At 31.2% G+C, this 18,889-nt stretch overlaps 3 protein-coding genes across 3 annotated transcripts in view; 1 reads left to right on the forward strand and 2 right to left on the reverse strand.

Annotated features, from left to right (window-relative positions):
- Positions 1-18,889, reverse strand: part of LOC149477918 (uncharacterized) — a 600,334-nt gene that overhangs the window by 530,772 nt on the left and 50,673 nt on the right. The window lies entirely within an intron of this gene.
- On the reverse strand, positions 8,321-10,532 carry LOC149477945 (ADP-ribosylation factor-like protein 3). The gene is made up of 5 exons (XM_089710023.1): positions 10,420-10,532; positions 10,077-10,337; positions 9,323-9,455; positions 8,857-8,960; positions 8,321-8,484 (listed from the first exon to the last, which is right to left on the reverse strand). Exons 1-5 carry the CDS (start codon positions 10,420-10,422, stop codon positions 8,440-8,442), a joined length of 546 nt encoding a protein of 181 aa, XP_089566149.1. The 5' UTR covers positions 10,423-10,532; the 3' UTR covers positions 8,321-8,439.
- On the forward strand, positions 11,104-12,415 carry NHP2 (NHP2 ribonucleoprotein). The gene is made up of 2 exons (XM_089709729.1): positions 11,104-11,429; positions 11,743-12,415. Exons 1-2 carry the CDS (start codon positions 11,191-11,193, stop codon positions 11,972-11,974), a joined length of 471 nt encoding a protein of 156 aa, XP_089565855.1. The 5' UTR covers positions 11,104-11,190; the 3' UTR covers positions 11,975-12,415.

Consider the following 18,889-nt stretch of genomic DNA (forward strand, 5'->3'; position numbering starts at 1 on the left):
TATTCCGTGTACTACGACAGCGTACAATCTAAAGACTCATGTTTAAATGTTGGTTTCGAGTAAGCCATGCTATTATCTAGCTTTACAAAATAAAAACTATGTCATTTACGTAATTTGGGCAGAGAAACAGTTAAATGAATCTTAGCAGTATAAAGACAAATTTGAAACAGCGCCATCTATGAAGTGTTAGAAAAATCAAATACACGTTAACTATTGGAAATTAATAATCAAATGACGCATATATAATATGTTGTTTGACAATATCTAGATGGACACTATAAAAATTATGCCATTTAAGTAACTTGGGAAGAGAAACATAGTTTAAAGAATGTAAGTTGTATAATGTTAATTTTGTAACAGCGCCATCTATGAGATTTCGTAAAAATCAAATCAATTTAGATGTTAACACTACCGAATACACAGTTGGAAATTAATTAATAATTTAAATATAATTATGTTATTTATTTAACTCTTTAGCCCATATCTTCCCTTCCCTATAAGGTATATTTCGTGTAAATAATAAATATACTACATTTTTTAAAGTGAGGGTAGATGTTTATTATTTTAAGTAAAACTAGACACCATTAACTACAGTTAATCTAATATTGATTGCGTTCATAAGTTACAATTTTAAAAATCTTCGTATTTTATAAATTTACTAGCTTACCGCCCGCGGGTTCGTCCGCTTTGTCTAAAACCTAATAAATTATATACTAAAACCTTCCTCTTGAATCAGTCTATCTATTAAAAAAACCGCATCAAAATCCGTTGCGAAGTTTTAAAGATGCATACAAAGGGACATAGGGACAGAGAAAGCGACTTTTTTTATACTATGTAGTGATATTATTTTATAAAGCAATTGAATGCCATAAAACCAAAAATATCAAATGCAATCTTCGTGTTTTGTGAATTTTCACCATCATGCGTTCCCACAAAAAGTAAGTTGTTACTTATAGGTATTTATTTTTTATAATGATAGCAATTCATGTTTTTTGTTGGTAGGTATTATATTACACTTTTAGAATGAAATAATAAAATGATGAATTCTTTTATTATTTTGAGGTGCATTGGGAACAGTAGTTTTTGATAAAATTTTATTTGTAAGTAGCTTTTTTTATAGATTTACAGTTAACTTTTGATTTTGTTATTTACTGATTCAATGCTCATAAAATTATATCGCCTTTGGAAGACGATTTCTGCTGATATTTTTACAACACCACTTGAAAATTGATGATTTGATGGTAAAGATAGTAGCAGCGAGGATTAAGTGGAAATTAGTAATCATCCGCTTCGTCAATTTTTGACTGAAGTTAATGTCCAAAGTCCAATGGTTCAATCATTGGAAGTATCTCGGGAAATTTTGGAGGATATTTTTCAGGAAGGAGAGGAGGGGCAGCCAACCACATATCAAACGACTACGTTTTAGTACCGAAAAAAATGTTATTCCAGATGAAACGTAAATTTTGCACTCACAACTGTACAAGTAATGTTTTTATTTTGACTTTGCGGTTATCTGATTATAATATTTATCGTTATGGCTATCGAGGTACCGACTGTACTGGGATCAGAGTACATGATACAGTTCATCATCCAGGATTGCTAAGAGCATTTTAACACTGAAAAAGATGTTTTCTTTGAATCGTAGTTGCTTCATTTATTTATTTTTAATCATTTTACATAATATGTTTTATATTTTATAAATATAATATCATTTTCATTATTTAAGTAGATAAAATAAATTATGTAACGGTTTTATAAGAAAACACAGTATATTTATTAGGCGACGGTGATTTCTTCCAGGCAAAAGATATTCATCAGCTCAATAAAATTGAATAGTATGTTGTTAGTTATTCTTTAGATTCACAATTGTAATGAGCATTTCCGCAAGCAAGTTGTATCGTAGTTTAGATATATTATCATAGTTTTGACATATTAAAGTTCCAACAAAACCCTCAAATTTTTGAGCAGGGTTGATCAAGATAATTTGAAAAATGTGCCGTGTTAAGTATTATAGAAAAGGTTAGTTCGTTGGTAATTATTATTTCTTCTTCATTTACATGTTGTTAGTAAAAATAAACTTTGACTAACAGTCAAAGTATATTTTAACTAATACTACTTAATATCTATTATACCTACTTATGTTCAGTATTTATCTGTATTATTCATCATCATCAGCCCATATACGTTCCCACTGCTGGGACACGGGCCTCCTATGAGGGTACAGGCCATAATCCACCACGCTGGCCAAGTGCGTGTTGGCGGATGACACATGTCATCGAACTGTTTTAATTCTTCGACATGTCGGTTTCCTCACGATGTTTTCCTTCACCGTTCGAGCAGTGGTGATGTTACAACATGCGCAGATAAATTGAAAAATCAATTTATTTCCTGCGCGCTCGCCTGGTCTCGAACCCCGGACTTATCGATTCGAAGTCCGAGGTCTCACCACTGAGCCACCACTGCTTATCTGTATTATTATTGCTTGGTAATTAATATATTTTCATGTCGTATACCTAATTATAAACATAAGTTTGATGTGTAATTAGCTGGATTTATTTTTACACACTCACAGACTTATATTTTATGTTAAAAGAGTGTTAATAGTGTAAAGCGCGTCACACACGGTGAAGATACTATAATATTGTATCTTAAGATACTGTTATACATATTTTATATCACAGTATCTTAACGCATCCGGTATCAGCGTTCGGACCATCATTTTTAGGGTTCCGTACCTCAAAAGGAAAAAACGGAACCCTTATAGGATCACTTTGTTGTCCGTCTGTCCGTCCGTCCGTCCGTCCGTCTGTCAAGACCCTTTTTCTCAGGAACGCGTGGAGGTATGAAGCTGAAATTTATATCAATTACTCAGGTCTACTGTCCCTTGAAGCTGTGAAAAAATCAAACTTCTAAGCCAACGCAATCAAAAGATACAGCCGTTTATGCCGCAAATTTTCGACACTTGCAAGGGAATCAAAACCTACAGTGTGCTTCCCGTCAACTCAGAATCTTGAAATTTGGTACGAAGCAACGTCTTATAGCATAGATAAAGGAAAAATTACGAAAACCATAAATTTTTAGTTACATCACATAATATATATTTTTTTAATAATTTTAAACTTACTACCACGGAACCCTCGGTGCGCGAGTCCGACTCGCACTTGGCCGGTTTTTTTTCTTTTTGTCATTGCGTACTAAGACCCCTGTAGAACCGCCATCCTTTTACAAATGACGCGAAATTTTGTGGGTAATAAAATATAACAGTATCTTAAGATAAAATATTATAGTATCTTCACCGTGTGTGATGCGCTTAAATCATGATATTTTTTCACAATTAATAATAATCCTTTTTTCTAATGGTGTTGGCATTAAATTAAACCGCGCTGTCGTTTCGTTCACAAAAAATGATGTTATGAGGAGCATATTCGGTCCTCATATCATAAAAAATCTGTGCGAAAACAATAAACACGTGTGAGGCCCTCACGGCAGATCGGGGCGGTCTGACGCGAAGTGGGGACAGCGTTGTCACTGTATCGCTCTTGCCACGCTGTTCAACAGACTTATTCGATAGTTCAGTTTTGTGTTAAGACCGCTGTGACAACCAACCCGTGAGACAACCAAACCCGGTCTCCCCTACTATCCCGTGAGACCGAAACCTTCACTGAGAGGGTATGACGTCTCACAGCTGATCGCAAACGGCATATTGTACTATCCCGTGAGACCGAAACCCTCACTGAGAGGGAATTACGTCTCACTACTGATCAGTGATCACGACAGTCATATTTTATCTCGAGAATCTGAAACTTTACTTAATATGAAGACCGTTTGACAAATAATAGGGTGCATCATAATATTATTCGATCTCTTGAAGATGAACATGAGTATAAGCAATGACTAGAGTAGGGACGCGAATATTACAATTATATGAGACAAGAACGATTAATAAGTTTGTTTAGTGAAAGATTAAGAATTGAAACTATTCGGTCTCTGGAAACGGACGAATAGCGAGAGGCCCGTCTTTCTGCAGACAGATTTCGTCATAGTCTTAATGACTTGAGGTAAACAATCTACGAATTCGGTGGTGTGGTCTGACAAATATAAAAGTGGGTTTGCTTATAACCTCACAATTGATTACAGATCATCTTCTGTAAAGGCGTAGTATGTTCTTTTTGTAATGCTTTAAAGTGTAGTAAGGAGTCGGCTTTCATTTGAAGATACACCGGAACCTTTGAAATCACTACTTTTAGAGGAACATACTGTGCAATGTAAACTGTTATTAGACAATATTCTCTCTTATAGTAGCGCGTTTCAAATGATCCTTTGGTGCTCAATAATTATCAGAAGGTCCGTTCATGCTTACTTTTAAGATACAAGGTCAATTTTACCATTTGATAGGATCCCTTTTGCCTGTAGGCCAACCTAAGTTTGTTTAAATAGGTATATTTTGTATTCGACTACAACGAATAGTGGAATACAAGAAATCAATATTTCTCAAATTTAAAACTGAACTCATTTCACAATTTTAGAACAGGTTAATTCGTATGTATGCAGTTTTAAATCGACATTAGAAGCTTTTCCTCAAGATGGTGATATCGGCACTCAGGAACTCCCTGGACGTGTTATAACGCCCAGGCCACAGTATTACAAATTTTTCCTAAAATAGAGCAACGAATGTATTTTCGCATAGCAACGGAGGGGAACTCGCAGGGGGTCAAGTGACGCGTCACGCGGGCCACTTACCACAAACATGCTTAGTTTGTGGTACCGAGCGCGAAAGATAGTCATCGTGTTTTTAGTAAAGTTACTATGTTAACTAACGTAATTTAATACTTAAGTACATATTCTATAATGGTGTGCTCAAACTGTTAATCTACATTTAATTTAGATTATTATATTTTGATACTAAGTAATGTAGAATTTAAATCACATTCATTCATGTTTTCTTCAGATTTTAAGATTTTCTTATCAGAGTGTTCAATTTTAATGTAAGTAGTTAAATTTTATAAGAGACAATAATTAAGAACATTCAAAAATAAAGTGTCACGTATTTTTTTTAAACGACGAATGACGAAAAACGACCTAATCGTGGACGAAGTCGCGGGCAACAGCTAGTTAATTGAATATAATAATAATTATAATATGCATAGATATCTATAATACGCGTACCTACTTAATATACAGAAAATTTTTTAAGCCTATTATCTTATATAAATTAACTTTCAAACGTAGGCAAATTGTGCTCATTATTTTTAATTAATCCAATAATAATTAAGGTGCGATGGAAGATACGGAAAATAAATGGTTTGCTATTTCCATAATACCTTCGTAATTAGTTCGATTTATTTCTTAATTTAGATATTTTATTCAATTACTTAGTTATTTACTTGATTTAAATATTATTTTCATACGAATTTATTTTAAAACTTAATTGTAATGAAAAAATGGCTGGATTTGGTGCTAAAATGTATAAAACTTGCATTTATTTGCATTTACCTTTAATTTATATTTTTATTGTACTTAACTTCTGTAGATGTAAATACTTATTTGTAAAAAGAGGACTTAAATAAAACACTTTTAAATTAATATGTACTTTTATTAATTATATTACCTCATTATTTTAAAATTAATATGACTAGTTATAAATACACATAAGTACCCTAGTAAAGTGCAAAAATAAAGTGCAAAAATCACAATATTTTTTAACCTTTATGTAACAAAATTTAGTTGCATTAAGTATGTACCAAACGGTTTACAATTATTGTAAATTACAACATAAAATGTTTAGTATATAGCTTACATTTTGTCATAATTTTTATTACACATCATGACAAGCTCATACAAAATATTTCCAAAAAAATGTATAAAAAGTAGATGCAGACGAAATTTAGTACTCAGACTCGGACGGCATAAGAATTTAAATGTTATTAATTAAATATGCGACTTTTAAACAATACAGGGTGTCCCACTATGTATACTTAGCGCAAAGGGACTTGTAGTTTTGCATACACTGATCACGTAAAAAACACACAACAAAAAATTACGCCAAAAATTTTTTAGCATAATTTTTCCTTAAAATCCATGTTTTCGTCTCTAGCTTCGCGCAGCCGGCATATACCGCTTCATGTAGGCATTTTGTCTATGAAAACAATCTTAAACGATAGCTCACGTGCGGGTGGCAAATTTGGGCGGCTTGCTTGTTAGGGGTGTACACATAGAGTTTTAAGAATTCATCTATTTGTCAAAAAAATTCGTCTGGAATTTTATAAGTATTTTTTACGTACTCAGCGTATGCAAAACCATAACCTCCTTTGGGCTTAGTATACCGTTGCTGTCCCAGCAACGGTATACCCTGTATATTTTGTACAAAAATATTAAGCGTATTAATTTGTGCTTTGTATATTCTTATGTATCTTAACCCAGATAAGCCTACTGTCCTATATTTAGGACAGTAGAAATAAAAAAAAATATCAGAATACCCTTTTTATCTAAGATTATTTAGTCTTATGATTTGCAGTAAGAAATGTGTATGCTTTATTAGAAAAAATAAAAAGACAGTTATTTTAACAGTTTTTACCTAATATTTTACCTTATAAGTGTGTAATAAAAGTGCGTTGCAGACATGGCAAATGACAGGTATGTATAAAAAGTTATATTTTACTCGTGAGTTGTTTTTTTCTGTGTTAATATCTACTTGATAACCTTAACTTTTGTACTAAATAAATATTCTAGCAAAATAATATAAATAAATTACGTATAACTTGTTACAAATACTAGCGTACTATATATAGGACAGTAGGATAATATACATGATTTTAGTACAATAATACAACTTTTTCTTTACAGACCGTTAGCTGCGCATGAAATTTTAGATGCTTTAGAAAATGTTTCTGATAATGAAGAAGATTATAGAGAATGACTGATATGTATTCTACCTCCTCCTGTTGATCCTGACTGTCTCAATGACGAAGATTCGGGTGAAGAAGATAATGTAACTTTGAATAATTTGCCACGAAACATTCTGCTTCAACCGGCTGAAGTAATGATTCAACTGCAGATTATGGTGAGTGATACAGAAGAAGAACCTTCTGATTGTACAGGTCGAACTAAACGTAGGCGTACCTACGCATGGAGAAAACGGGACGTGGCAAAAAATCCGGTGAATTGGCCAGATGTTCAAGGCGCTTGCCAAGATAAGCGCTGAATTGAGTGGTTTGAAAACTTCTTAGATGAAGATGTTATTTCGTTGTTGGTGTCAGAGAGCAATAAATATGCTGTCAAAAAGAATTTGCCTGGAGACATAGCCACTGAAGAAATGAAATGTTTCATCGCCATATTGTTGGTTAGTGGTTATTCATGGCTCCCCCGTAGAAGAATGTATTGGGAAAACTCCCCTGATACAAAGAATGAATTGATCAGCTCGGCTATGACTAGGGATAGATTTGACTTTATTTTTCGCCACCTTCATGTCAATGATAATCTGGATTTGCAAGACAAATACACAAAAGTACGCCCCCTAGTTACACTTCTAAATAAAAAGTTCTTAGAGTTTTCTCCTCTTGAAGAGCATTACAGTGTAGATGAGGCCATGATCCCCTACTATGGTAGACATGGCTGCAAACAGCACATAAAATGTAAACCTATTAGGTACGGGTTCAAAGCTTGGGTTGGTGCTACACGGTTAGGGTATGTTTTATGGATGTTGGAGTGTGTGACAAGTGTTTTGAAACATATCATTCATAAATAGTGTTAGTCTAGTAAATTACATATAACAATGGGTGATATAATCAATAGTTATCCAATAAACTACACTTTTTGATTACATTCTGTTTTGTCATAAATGGTCTTTTATTTCCTCTTATTATCCTACTGTCCTACATATAGGACGGCTGTTTCCCTGAAAGCCTTACACTTAATTTTTTTTTCATAATTTTTTTTATGTTGCATAAGATCTAATAAACTAAATAATGTAACTTTTTTCAAAATTTTCAGAAAATTTTAGTTTCAGGCTTATCTGGGTTAAGAAGCTTATTTATTCTGCTTATAAACAGCCAAATAAAATGTAGCATACCTACTCATCTTTTATATTTTCTTGTATTGGATGAAAATTTTTAAATAGAATAGGTATGTACAACCACAGACTAATGTACAACTATCTATAGGAATTAAAAATTACCGGTTATATCAAATTTGCCGCCTAATTACTTGTTATTTTCTGTTGCCAACCAAAAAAAAATTTGAAATTCAGAATAGACAGTTGTAGGACAATGAAAATTTAAAAAAAATAATATAGGTATCATAACTGTAAAAACTAGATGAATATAGAAGAAGGAATCTACATAAGTTGCTTAGACATAAAAAGTGGAATCTCTTGGTACCATATTATAATTCTAAAATTAAATACAATATTTATGACGTGACGATTATCTTAAATTTTCCGCTTTATTTCTTGACTGGTATATTCTTACACACCCACTCCATGCCTTCCTGCAAATAATAAATCACTATTAAATATAATATTTATTATTAATGTTATGCAGAAAAGAGATAATGTAGCAATTGAATGTTCATATTAAGTATTATTCATAAAGTATATTGTAGTTAACACTTAGAACATATTTAATATTGTTTCTACTTAATATTTTTATTTTTGAAGTGAAACTTCTTTAGCGGCGTTGAGCACTTTTTCTGTAATGGGTATAAAATCTTAAGCTCGCGTCAGGACACGTGACCCGATCGAAAAAGCGTAAGACGGATTCCATTCCAAAATATCAAACATGCTCAACGTTAATAATCAAGTTTTCACTTCTGCCGGCACTCCCGGAGTGCAACCCGTCTTTTTTTTAATATTTTTCATACTTTAACTCCAGTCCCGTCCGTAGCAACACACGCTTGTATCTGCCAAGTGCGATCTCTTATCAAGTGCAGGCCGAGATGCTGCGCCACTTCACTTGCTGGTAGAGCTGTTTAAAGATTAGGATTTATATATTATCATTTTTAAAACTGAAAAGAAACCAAAATAAACTGTTGTTAAAATATTATGACTGGGAAATTGAAAATATATATGAAATTCCTCAGTATTTTATTGTAAACAAGAATAGAGCACACAATAATGCACACAATAGAATAATTTGAAATAAAAAATTCCAAAGCTTATATTAGAAGTTGAATTTAATAAAAACATGTTTGAGTTTAAATTTGTGTATTAGCATTCCTCAGTGTGACAACAAATAGATTTAAAAATAAATGAACAAGTCAATAAAAAATAAATTTTTCCTTCCTAGTTAATAAACAATTGGTATCAATTTTATTTAGCAACACATACCAGTAGACAAATCCTGTTTATTAGCGTACACCAAAAGTGGAACTCCCCTGAGTTTCTCATCTTGCAACAATTCCGCTAATTCATAACTAGTCTCCTGCAGTCTTTGGTGATCTGAACAGTCTACTACATATATCTGAAAATAAATACCAATGATAAAAAAAAATATTAATATCATGTGGGTGATATGAAACTTCTTAATATTTATTCAGTACTAGAGGTCCCCCCCCGGCTTCGCCCGTGGTACATATTTCGCAATAAAAGGTAGCCTATGTCCTTTCTCGGGTATAAAAATATCTCTATACCAAATTTCATGCAAATTGGTTCAGTAGTTAAGGCGTGATTGAGTAACATACAGACAGACAGAGTTACTTTCGCATTTATAATATTAGTATGGATTTTAGTTAAAGCTTAATTGCCATGAGGTACAATTTACAAATAAGTATTTATTATGTATTATTATATTATAATAAGATAAGAAGTAAGTACTTACTAAATTAAGTTAGCTGTTAGATAATACAAAACTTTGCGAAGAACAAAAATCTTGATCTAAAAAGTGTATGGTTCATGCGCATCACAGCTGATGTATATTAATTTGTAAAATATTTTATAGTTATTAAATCATAATAAAATTATGAATAAAGCTCTATGAGAAGTTCAAGGTGAAAATCAAACATGAGTTAATGAGAAATGTTGTGCAATTGGAATGCAGGTGTAAAATACTACTTTAATACCGATATTTAATATTTTTACTCACCAAAATATCCGTATTTTCAAAATAATTCCTCCAGTAAGGTCTGATTTTCCTTTGACCACCTATGTCCCACACATTTAACTTAAATCCATTTGATAAAACCGATTTTATATTAAATCCTGCAGTTGGGGTCACCTGAGTCACATCTTCGGAGGCTAGTTGCTTCAATATAGTCGTTTTACCTGCATTATCCAAGCCTAATAATAATAGACGCAGTTCCCTTTCTGTAGACGATCGCAGCTTTTTTAAAATACTTAAAAGACCCTGGAATTATAAAATTAAATGGTTATTCCAATACATTGCTTTACTTAGTTATATTCTATTATGAAAAAAATAATCCACTTACCATACTTTTTGTCTTAGAACAGTAAAATAGCTATTTTCAATAAACGCAAAAGCGTAAACATTGTTGATGCGACAGCGTTACCATGGTAACCGGTAGGCGGCAACCGCACAAATTTATAAGAGCGAGCGCGCACGAGCAACTTTGTCTCCGCAACTATTTTGTCTCTCCCATCAGTTTGTATGGGGAGTTGCGTCGCTACGTGCGCGCACTTTCATACTAGCCCATGGGTGAAGAGACAAAATAGTTGCGGAGACAAAATAGTTGCGGAGACAAAGTTGCTCGTGCGCGCTCGCTCTAACGATAATAATTAATAATTTCTTGAATGTCATTCTGCATTGTCATTTTGAATTGAGGATTTATTTTCTTAGTTCTTTCTTTAATTTTGCACAGCGTAGTAAATACAAAATATGCTCGTCATCTTAATACACATTAAAACACTGAACTGAATAAAAAATCATAGTACATAAATAGTGTTCAACAATGCTGAACCTATTTTATTATGTAATAAAGTGTATTTTGATATTATAAATATTATAATGCTTAGACAAAACTTTACCTTGTTTTATTATACCTTACCATTGAGATTCGTTTTTAATCTGTATCTGCATTATCTGTCGTCAATGTCAGTCTGACTCTGACAGCGTAAATTAAAAATTATGAACATTTACGTTTGTCAAAGTCAAACAAACACGCGTGAATTAAGCCACACACGTGTTTTATATAGTGGTGTTTATTTTTATTAGCTTAAAAATATTACAAATTCTACTTAAAATGGGTAAAATCAAGCAAGAACCTGTAGACCAAGAAGATGTTAAAGATGTAAGCATAAAAACAGAGTCATTAAGTTATGACGATAAAATTGATCACTGCAGTGTTATAGCAAAGCCGATGGCTTCAAAAAAACTAAGCAAGAAGATATACAAATTAATCAAGAAGTCTTCAGGACACAAGAATTATATTAAAAACGGACTTAAAATCGTTCAAAAGCAGCTCCGATTAGGTGAAAAAGGGTATGTTTACTTTTTGTTTCATACGCTTATTTTGAGGTTATGTATACGCATTTATCATCTTCTCTATTTTAAATTCTAACTTACTATCTTAATGTACCTTGTATAATGTTTATCCATATTTTATATGTTCAAACTTTCCAATGCATAATATTTACAAGTACATAATTATGTATGAATGTATTCTGAGTTGAGATAAAAACCATTTACATTAAAGTTAACAGGTTTAAGTATTTTAATTAACACAATATTAAGAAAACAAGTTATTTACACTACACATTACATGCACCAATGTCATCATTACCTTTTTTTTCAGTATTGTCGTCTTCGCCGGGGACATTTCACCAATAGAAATCATGTGTCACCTGCCTGCAGTTTGTGAAGAAAAAGATGTACCATACTGTTACACGCCCAGTCGAAAAGACATAGGAGCAGCCATGGGAACCATGAGAGGCTGTATCATGGTCCTTGTTAAAGAGCATGAAGAATATAAAGATTTGTTCGATGAAGTTAAAAGTGAGATCAAATTGTTAGGACATCCTTTATAGGTAGATATATAGTAAGCTACTATGACATGTTCCTGACCATTTTTATACTGGGAAGAGATATGAGGTTTTGATTATATTTCAATGAGAAATAATACAGTAAAACACATTAAATGAGTTGTTTGCAGTAATCTTACTATAGACATTTATGAAGTCACATTTTTAATTGAGAAGATGTCTAAAACTACAAAAATAAGGAATTATAAGGATGGGATATTAAAACCTGCAATTTCATCAATTAATATGTCAGAGTATGAGTTATTTTTTTAAAGGTCCCAGATGATCAAGTTTACTAAATTGATTTCGGAGCATGCAATTAACTTTGATGAATCAAATTTTAAAGTTGTATGATTATCTAGGTTCTATTAAATACCCAATTAGAATAAGTAGTGTTATAAGCTTATATGTAAGGTAAATGTAATTTTATGTTCCAAAAAGGTAAAATATAAATATTAAAAAACATGTGTGTTTTATTTTTCATAAATATTTATTTGTCTGAAGTTAAATATCATGCATGTTCTTGCAGAATGACTGAATCTTTTGATCAATATTAATTTAATATTTGTGCTTTGAGTCACACCACAGTTATTTCAAATATTAGTAAGTTCAGAATTGCTATAAAAATAATAATCTTAACATAGGATGTTTCTCAAAAAACCTAGAGCTCAAAATTTGAGGATAATGGTAAAAAGAAACAAGCATATTTACACATACATTTATTAATTACACTTATTAAAATCTATGGGTAAAAAATGGCAGATCATTATTAACCAACAGTGAAGATTGGCAAAATACATCAGACATTGTTATGCACTAGAATACTAAAACGCTTAAGCTACGTCAATCTAGAAATTCAAAGGTTTCAGAAAACAGTTTCTACTTGTTTGGATCAAGCGCACAGACAAAAAATTTCTCCTTTTTAAAAACTGCTAATAAAAGTGATTTATAATTTATTTATTTAAGAGGAATTTAACAGATATTGTAAGTAACATGAATTGATACAGAGTAACTAATTAAAATAATAAGTTAGCTAAATTTCGAGTATAAATTTATAAATAAACTTTCATAATGTCATAAAATAGTCATGTTCTTGTGAATATTTCTGTATCAACATATCCTTTACTTAGAAACTGTTTCCTGAAACAATTATTTTGTGTACATTAGAGTTTTCAGTTATCCCCCATTCATTATCAATTAAATACTAATAATTGAAGCAATTATTTACGAATTAAACCCTGCTCCAGAGTGCACTGATAATGAGATCATTATCTTATGATTATCCAAAAAGTGTGATCCGAAAATACATTTTTAATAGCAATAATTCTGATTCCTTTGTACTAAATCTGCTTTTTTGTGATTATCATAAATTATTATACATTTCAAAGCAAATTCTAATAAATAGTATTATAATTATGATTCTATGACCTAGCATTATTTTAAGATGGATTATACTTAAGACTAGGAAAAATGTTATAGACCAGAGCCAGGCGAAACAATATTTCATATTTTAAAAAATTCTTTGAATGGCTTAGTACTTTGATATGTAGGCGTGAAAATTATGGCGGAAATGTTTTTCAATTTTAATTAGATTTTGGTTTTGTTTATTGTTTTAGAAGCTTTTCAGTTTTCATCATGTAATGATTGTCATAAATATACAACGGCTATATTAAAAGTTGAAAAATACCCAGTAAAGTGCAGAAATATATTATCACTATCATACTCTATTTGAAATCGATTATTCATTAAGACTAGGTACAATAATTACAATTATAAAATTCAAGATTAAAATGTAAACCTCGGCCCTTCCTCGGCCAGATTTCAAAAATAATACATTCTCTTCAAATCTCATAATTAGACATCGGATTATATGCATTTGCATATTTGCATATGCAAATGCATAAAACTCTCTTATTACGGCGTTAGTGCATATTTTAGCCTTTTTCCCCAATCGTGCATATTTCGTTAAGTAGCGGGAGTTTTGATTGGTCAACTAACCTTTATTAGCCAATCAGAATGCTCAACGAGTAAGCAAACCCTATTTTGGCCTGGTAAAATGGCAAAAAATTACAAAATGGGCTCCATTTTAAGTAAATTTTGAGCCATTCAAAATAGGGCTAGATTACTCTTTTGGGGCTAAAAACTTAAAACACGGGTTGAATTCCAAAAAAAGGGCTAGATTTAGCCCGGAAAGGTCTAAGATGGAAACACTGGGCTCGCGGGTGACAAATGTCACAAAGTGCTCGAATATTTGGTAAAATTGCTTTATTGTATATTGGCACAAAAACTATACTTAATTTCAAGAAAATTTCACTGTTTTTTGATTCTGTATTGTGCATATTTTGGGCATATCAGTCGTTTTTAGTGCATATTTCGGCCTTTTTTAGTGCATATTTGCATGCATATTTTGGCATTTTGTTAGTGCATATAATCCGATGTCTACTCATAATCATAACGATTTAAATTCTTACTGCGTTCATTAATGTAAAATCGAATTATAATTTTACAAATTTATATCCTATGTTTTAATTCTAATAAAACCGAACCTACAAAACAAATTACAATACACTTTCCTTTTTTAAATACCTACTTTTTCAAAAGTACCGCGAAATCCTGTCAAACGAAAAATAGACCACAGAGGATTATCCTTTTTTTTTCCTCGTAAGTTTTGTTTGACGATATCTTAGACGATATAGTATAACTGCAAATTTGTAATGATTTATCTTAAAATTTCAAAACTAAATATCTTGATTAAAAAATATGTAGTTAGGTACATATATTCAGATTAGAAATTAATAACGTACCTTTACTGTGCTTTTATCGAGCATGAAATGACGTAAACTAAGCTATATATTTTTATCAAGGCATCTAGACACACATGTAAATCCTACCTTATCCAAATAAAATCCACCTACACAATCTACTATAATATTTTTCTCACAAATATATGGAGCGCTCTTTAAATTTTACATTTGTGCGCAAAATCATAACATACAGCGCTTTTCTTCGCTTTGATTATTTATTTACATTGCAAAAATAATTTTATAACGATTAAGGAGCGGGAAAAGCGATGAAGTGTTCGAAAAATAATTTTATATACTTAAGTAATAAATAAATTAATCATCTCACCTATCGGTTCTTCACACATTCAATAGCATTATATGCTTCGTAAAGACAAAAATGGTGTAGGTACTGTTGTAGACAGACAACAAAAGATATGAGTTAAAAAAGTTGGGAGCTAGTAGCAACCAAATCAAACGAGCGAAGTCAAGTTATCAAGTGAGGGCAAAATTATTATTATTACTTTAACCTAATTCGATGAAATTAATTAATGATACACATTTAAAATTTCCTAAAATTATTTTCAATAAAATAGGAGTTTTGAACTAAGTTAACTCTATAGAACAAAATTTGCCCTATTTGAGGCGTGAAGAACCGATTTCAATCCCCTCAAAAATCACAGTCAAGACTATCACAGTTTCTAAATAAATACATAATTTTAGATTATGCGCCAAAAAGCTTTGCATCAATGTTGCCAGGTACATTCTATGTTAATCTAAAGTAATTTATTTTATGAAAACCAGTTTCTGGTTTTCAGATTTCTTTTAAAGGCGCTAAGCGTATACTCTACTTTAAAACTGAATTCTATACACTCGAAATATATATTTACAATCATCTTTATTAACAAAGTAACTGTTTATTTCCAAATCACATATTATGATATCACGTGTTAAACACAAATTATTTTAGAGAGAGAAAATTAAATACAAATTCCTACATGCACAACAGTAACAAATAACACTGTGTGATTTTTTTTTAACAAACACACGACAGCTCTCGAACAAAACAATTTAAAACTTCCTAGTTTCTTAAACTACATAATCAATTTAGTTAGTTAAATGAAAAAAAAAAACGTGCGTGACATGATTCCCTAAAATCGCCTTTCTGTGAAGCTTGTTAAAGTCTTACCATTTATACCGCTTATCTAGCTTCCATATAATTATTAATAATTATTATTACCTACGCATTTCAAAATAATATTACTTTCTAGATCTCATCAAAACCTTTAAATCTACAAAAGCACCTAGCTTAGCGGGCAGGACACCGTTTAACCCATAGGTTTAACCCATGACCACCGCATTCATCAACATTGTCAAAGTAAATGACAAATACAAATACATAACATGGAAGAGATTTAAACTGACCTAAGATGGTCATGCTTAATACAACGCATATCTTCAAACATTCAATAAACAATGCGACGGTAATTTTCATTTTATCACACTTGACCAAGCACTTGACAGTAAAACAATGGAGCGTTAGTATTTCTTGAAACTTCATGCACCTTTTGCATGTCATGCAATAAGACCGTCTCGGTCCTGCATTATCCTCCTAAGGACCAAGCTAAAAAAATCCTATTCTGCATTACCACCCATTGTTCTCACCTGAGTACATAAAAATACAACAGACCTGCCACCCAATGGTATTTTTTTGTTTTTTTTATTGTTAGAGTTAAAATTTACTTGTGGGATTTTTTATCTGTGTAAAATATAGCTTATAGAATACATTTCTGAAAAAAAAAACTCGTTTTATTTTGTTCCCATGTGATCACATCAGACCTAAGTGAATCCAAAATTTTTTTTATTAAAATTAGGTTTTACTTGTAGATTTTTTTATTTACTTATGTTATAACATATGAGATCATACAATAACCTCTAAAAAGTATACAAAAGAATTAAAAACAGTTTTTCTTAAATTCTAAATGTGTAAGTTTACTACATATTAGGTAATAAAATATCTAAACTATCTGAACATATGTTAAAAAAAGAAATAAAAACATTGGAAGTACAATATTAGGAACTTGAAATATCAATGAGCTAACTAAAAATCGATTTGGAAACAAATGGTGGGTCTCCTAAGTCTTCATCACTAGGAATAAAATCTCCGTCAGTCGGCTAGGAAGTCGATGATATTATAATCGTCACGAATAACTGAAAAAATAAGGAAGATAACTGTTTATTTTGATTGCAATAGTAATTCCTGTTGACAGTTTAAATAAATTATAATCATAAAACAGGACAATTATACTCAAAATTACTGTAAAACAACAAAATAAATTATTAACTAATTAAATGTTTTATAGTCATTGACTACCAATGTCTTCAACTGAGTACAAAAAAATGAAAATAATGTTGTAAGTAACGACCAATGTTCTCACATGATCACATAAAAATTATCCGTGAATTTAAAAAATACAATATGAATTGTTTCGTTAAATTTAATTATTTTTCAATACCAAATGAAAATCAAGTGAGAGATTAATATGATAATTAACGATTTAACTTACCTCTGTTACGTTGACCAGCCATTTTAAAAACTTGAACTAAAGTATTTTAAAATTCTGTGATTGGATAACCCATTTACCTACCAAACCTAATAGTTCAATTCAGCCAATCGCGTTACACAGTGATCATAGGCAGAAAAGCGCGGTATTTTTTAAGATATTTCGAATTTTCGATTTTGTCATCGGATGAGGACGGTGGTTGGTAATTTAGTTAAAACTTTTTGGTGCTTTGGGTGGTAATGGTGATGGTGTTTATGTACTTATATGAGGCCATTGGTCCTTAGGAGGTTATGGTAATTTTTTTTAGTTGTCAATGTGCAATTTGACATATCAGTTATGGCGGGAAAATTTTATCTGTGGACGTCGGACGAATCAATCTATCCAAATTCCAAGATCTAAAGACTTAAATACCTACAAATGATGGCGTGCGAATAAATATTATATTATTATTAGGGCTGATTTTTCAATCCTTGGTTAATACTTATTCGTCGAATAACGTATTAAACTACCATTTCAAAAATATAATCTTTGCCCGTCTTTGACAGTTTACGGGTGACATTTTAATATTATCGTGTAATACTTTATTGGGTGGATAAGTTTTAACCATGGATTGAAAAATCGGCCCTTAATCGAATACCCATTAGGAGTTAATAAGTTGAACAATGTACAGAACTATCCACTGTATGTGGTCTTTAGTAAATTCTATTTGCGTATTCAGATTTATTATAAGGACTTAAATAATGCATTATAAAGTGATTCTTACTTCAATTACAATAAAATAGTTAAAATTAGTATCGTATGCATTTTATATTGCTATACATTCAATAATACTAAAAAGTTCACTTCACGTAAACAGTCAAGATTTAAGGCGTGTTTCCAATATCTGTACTAAACTCCGACAATGTTTTTTTCTTTTCTTTTCTTCCATACATTACAGTTCTAAAACTTACCAACTGAATTTGTACCAAGAGTAATCAAATATCTACTCATACTGTTTTCTCAAAACCTACCTTTAAAACTATGTTAAAAACCTTTTTATGTCATTCCTACTAATCCTACTTACCGTTTGACCTACGATTTCTCTCTTTGGTATAGTTAGAAAAGTTAGAAAAAGGTGAAATTATGCAAAAATTGGTATCAGTGTTATTTCACGCGATAGATCTGCCCCGGTTTTAAATACTAAGATTAGATGAACATTAATTTATCCGTTCAGTAAAGGGCAGTGCGTTATAATGTTTTAAGGTATTATTGCTTACTTTTGGAAAATTCTGTAAGCTCATTATGTTTCAGTCAAATAATAATAGAGAGAGTAGACGTTATTACATTTTTTCTAAAATACGTTATGATTTTTTTTTTCTTTAGCACAGATATTGAATTAAATTAATGAGCATATCTTACACTTAATTACTGGCCAAACTATACGCCTACAAAAATCATTACGACAAAATCACATTCCGTATTTGCATTGCAAAGTATTTGTAAAACTTACTGACTTAAATCTATACTTAATTATTCGACAAGACAATAATAACCAGACGTCATTAAAATTCGAATTTAGTGCATTAATTAGATTGCTA

This window comes from Colias philodice, chromosome 23, assembly GCF_061535455.1.
Source record: "Colias philodice isolate Cphi_HAF_F1 chromosome 23, ilColPhil1 Martin Lab GWU primary, whole genome shotgun sequence".
Classification (NCBI taxonomy): Eukaryota; Metazoa; Arthropoda; class Insecta; order Lepidoptera; family Pieridae; genus Colias; species Colias philodice.

Excerpts from the sequence above, each read along its gene's own strand:
- NHP2 (XM_089709729.1), top strand. The coding sequence starts at position 11,191 with ATGGGTAAAATCAAGCAAGAACCTGTAGACCAAGAAGATGTTAAAGAT. Across the intron at positions 11,430-11,742 it reads CTCCGATTAGGTGAAAAAGG|TATTGTCGTCTTCGCCGGGG; the intron begins GTATGTTTACTT and ends CTTTTTTTTCAG.
- LOC149477945 (XM_089710023.1), bottom strand. Across the intron at positions 9,456-10,076 it reads TTGAAAATACGGATATTTTG|ATATATGTAGTAGACTGTTC; the intron begins GTGAGTAAAAAT and ends ATTTATTTTCAG. Across the intron at positions 8,485-8,856 it reads CGGACGGGACTGGAGTTAAA|GAAGGCATGGAGTGGGTGTG; the intron begins GTATGAAAAATA and ends TATTATTTGCAG.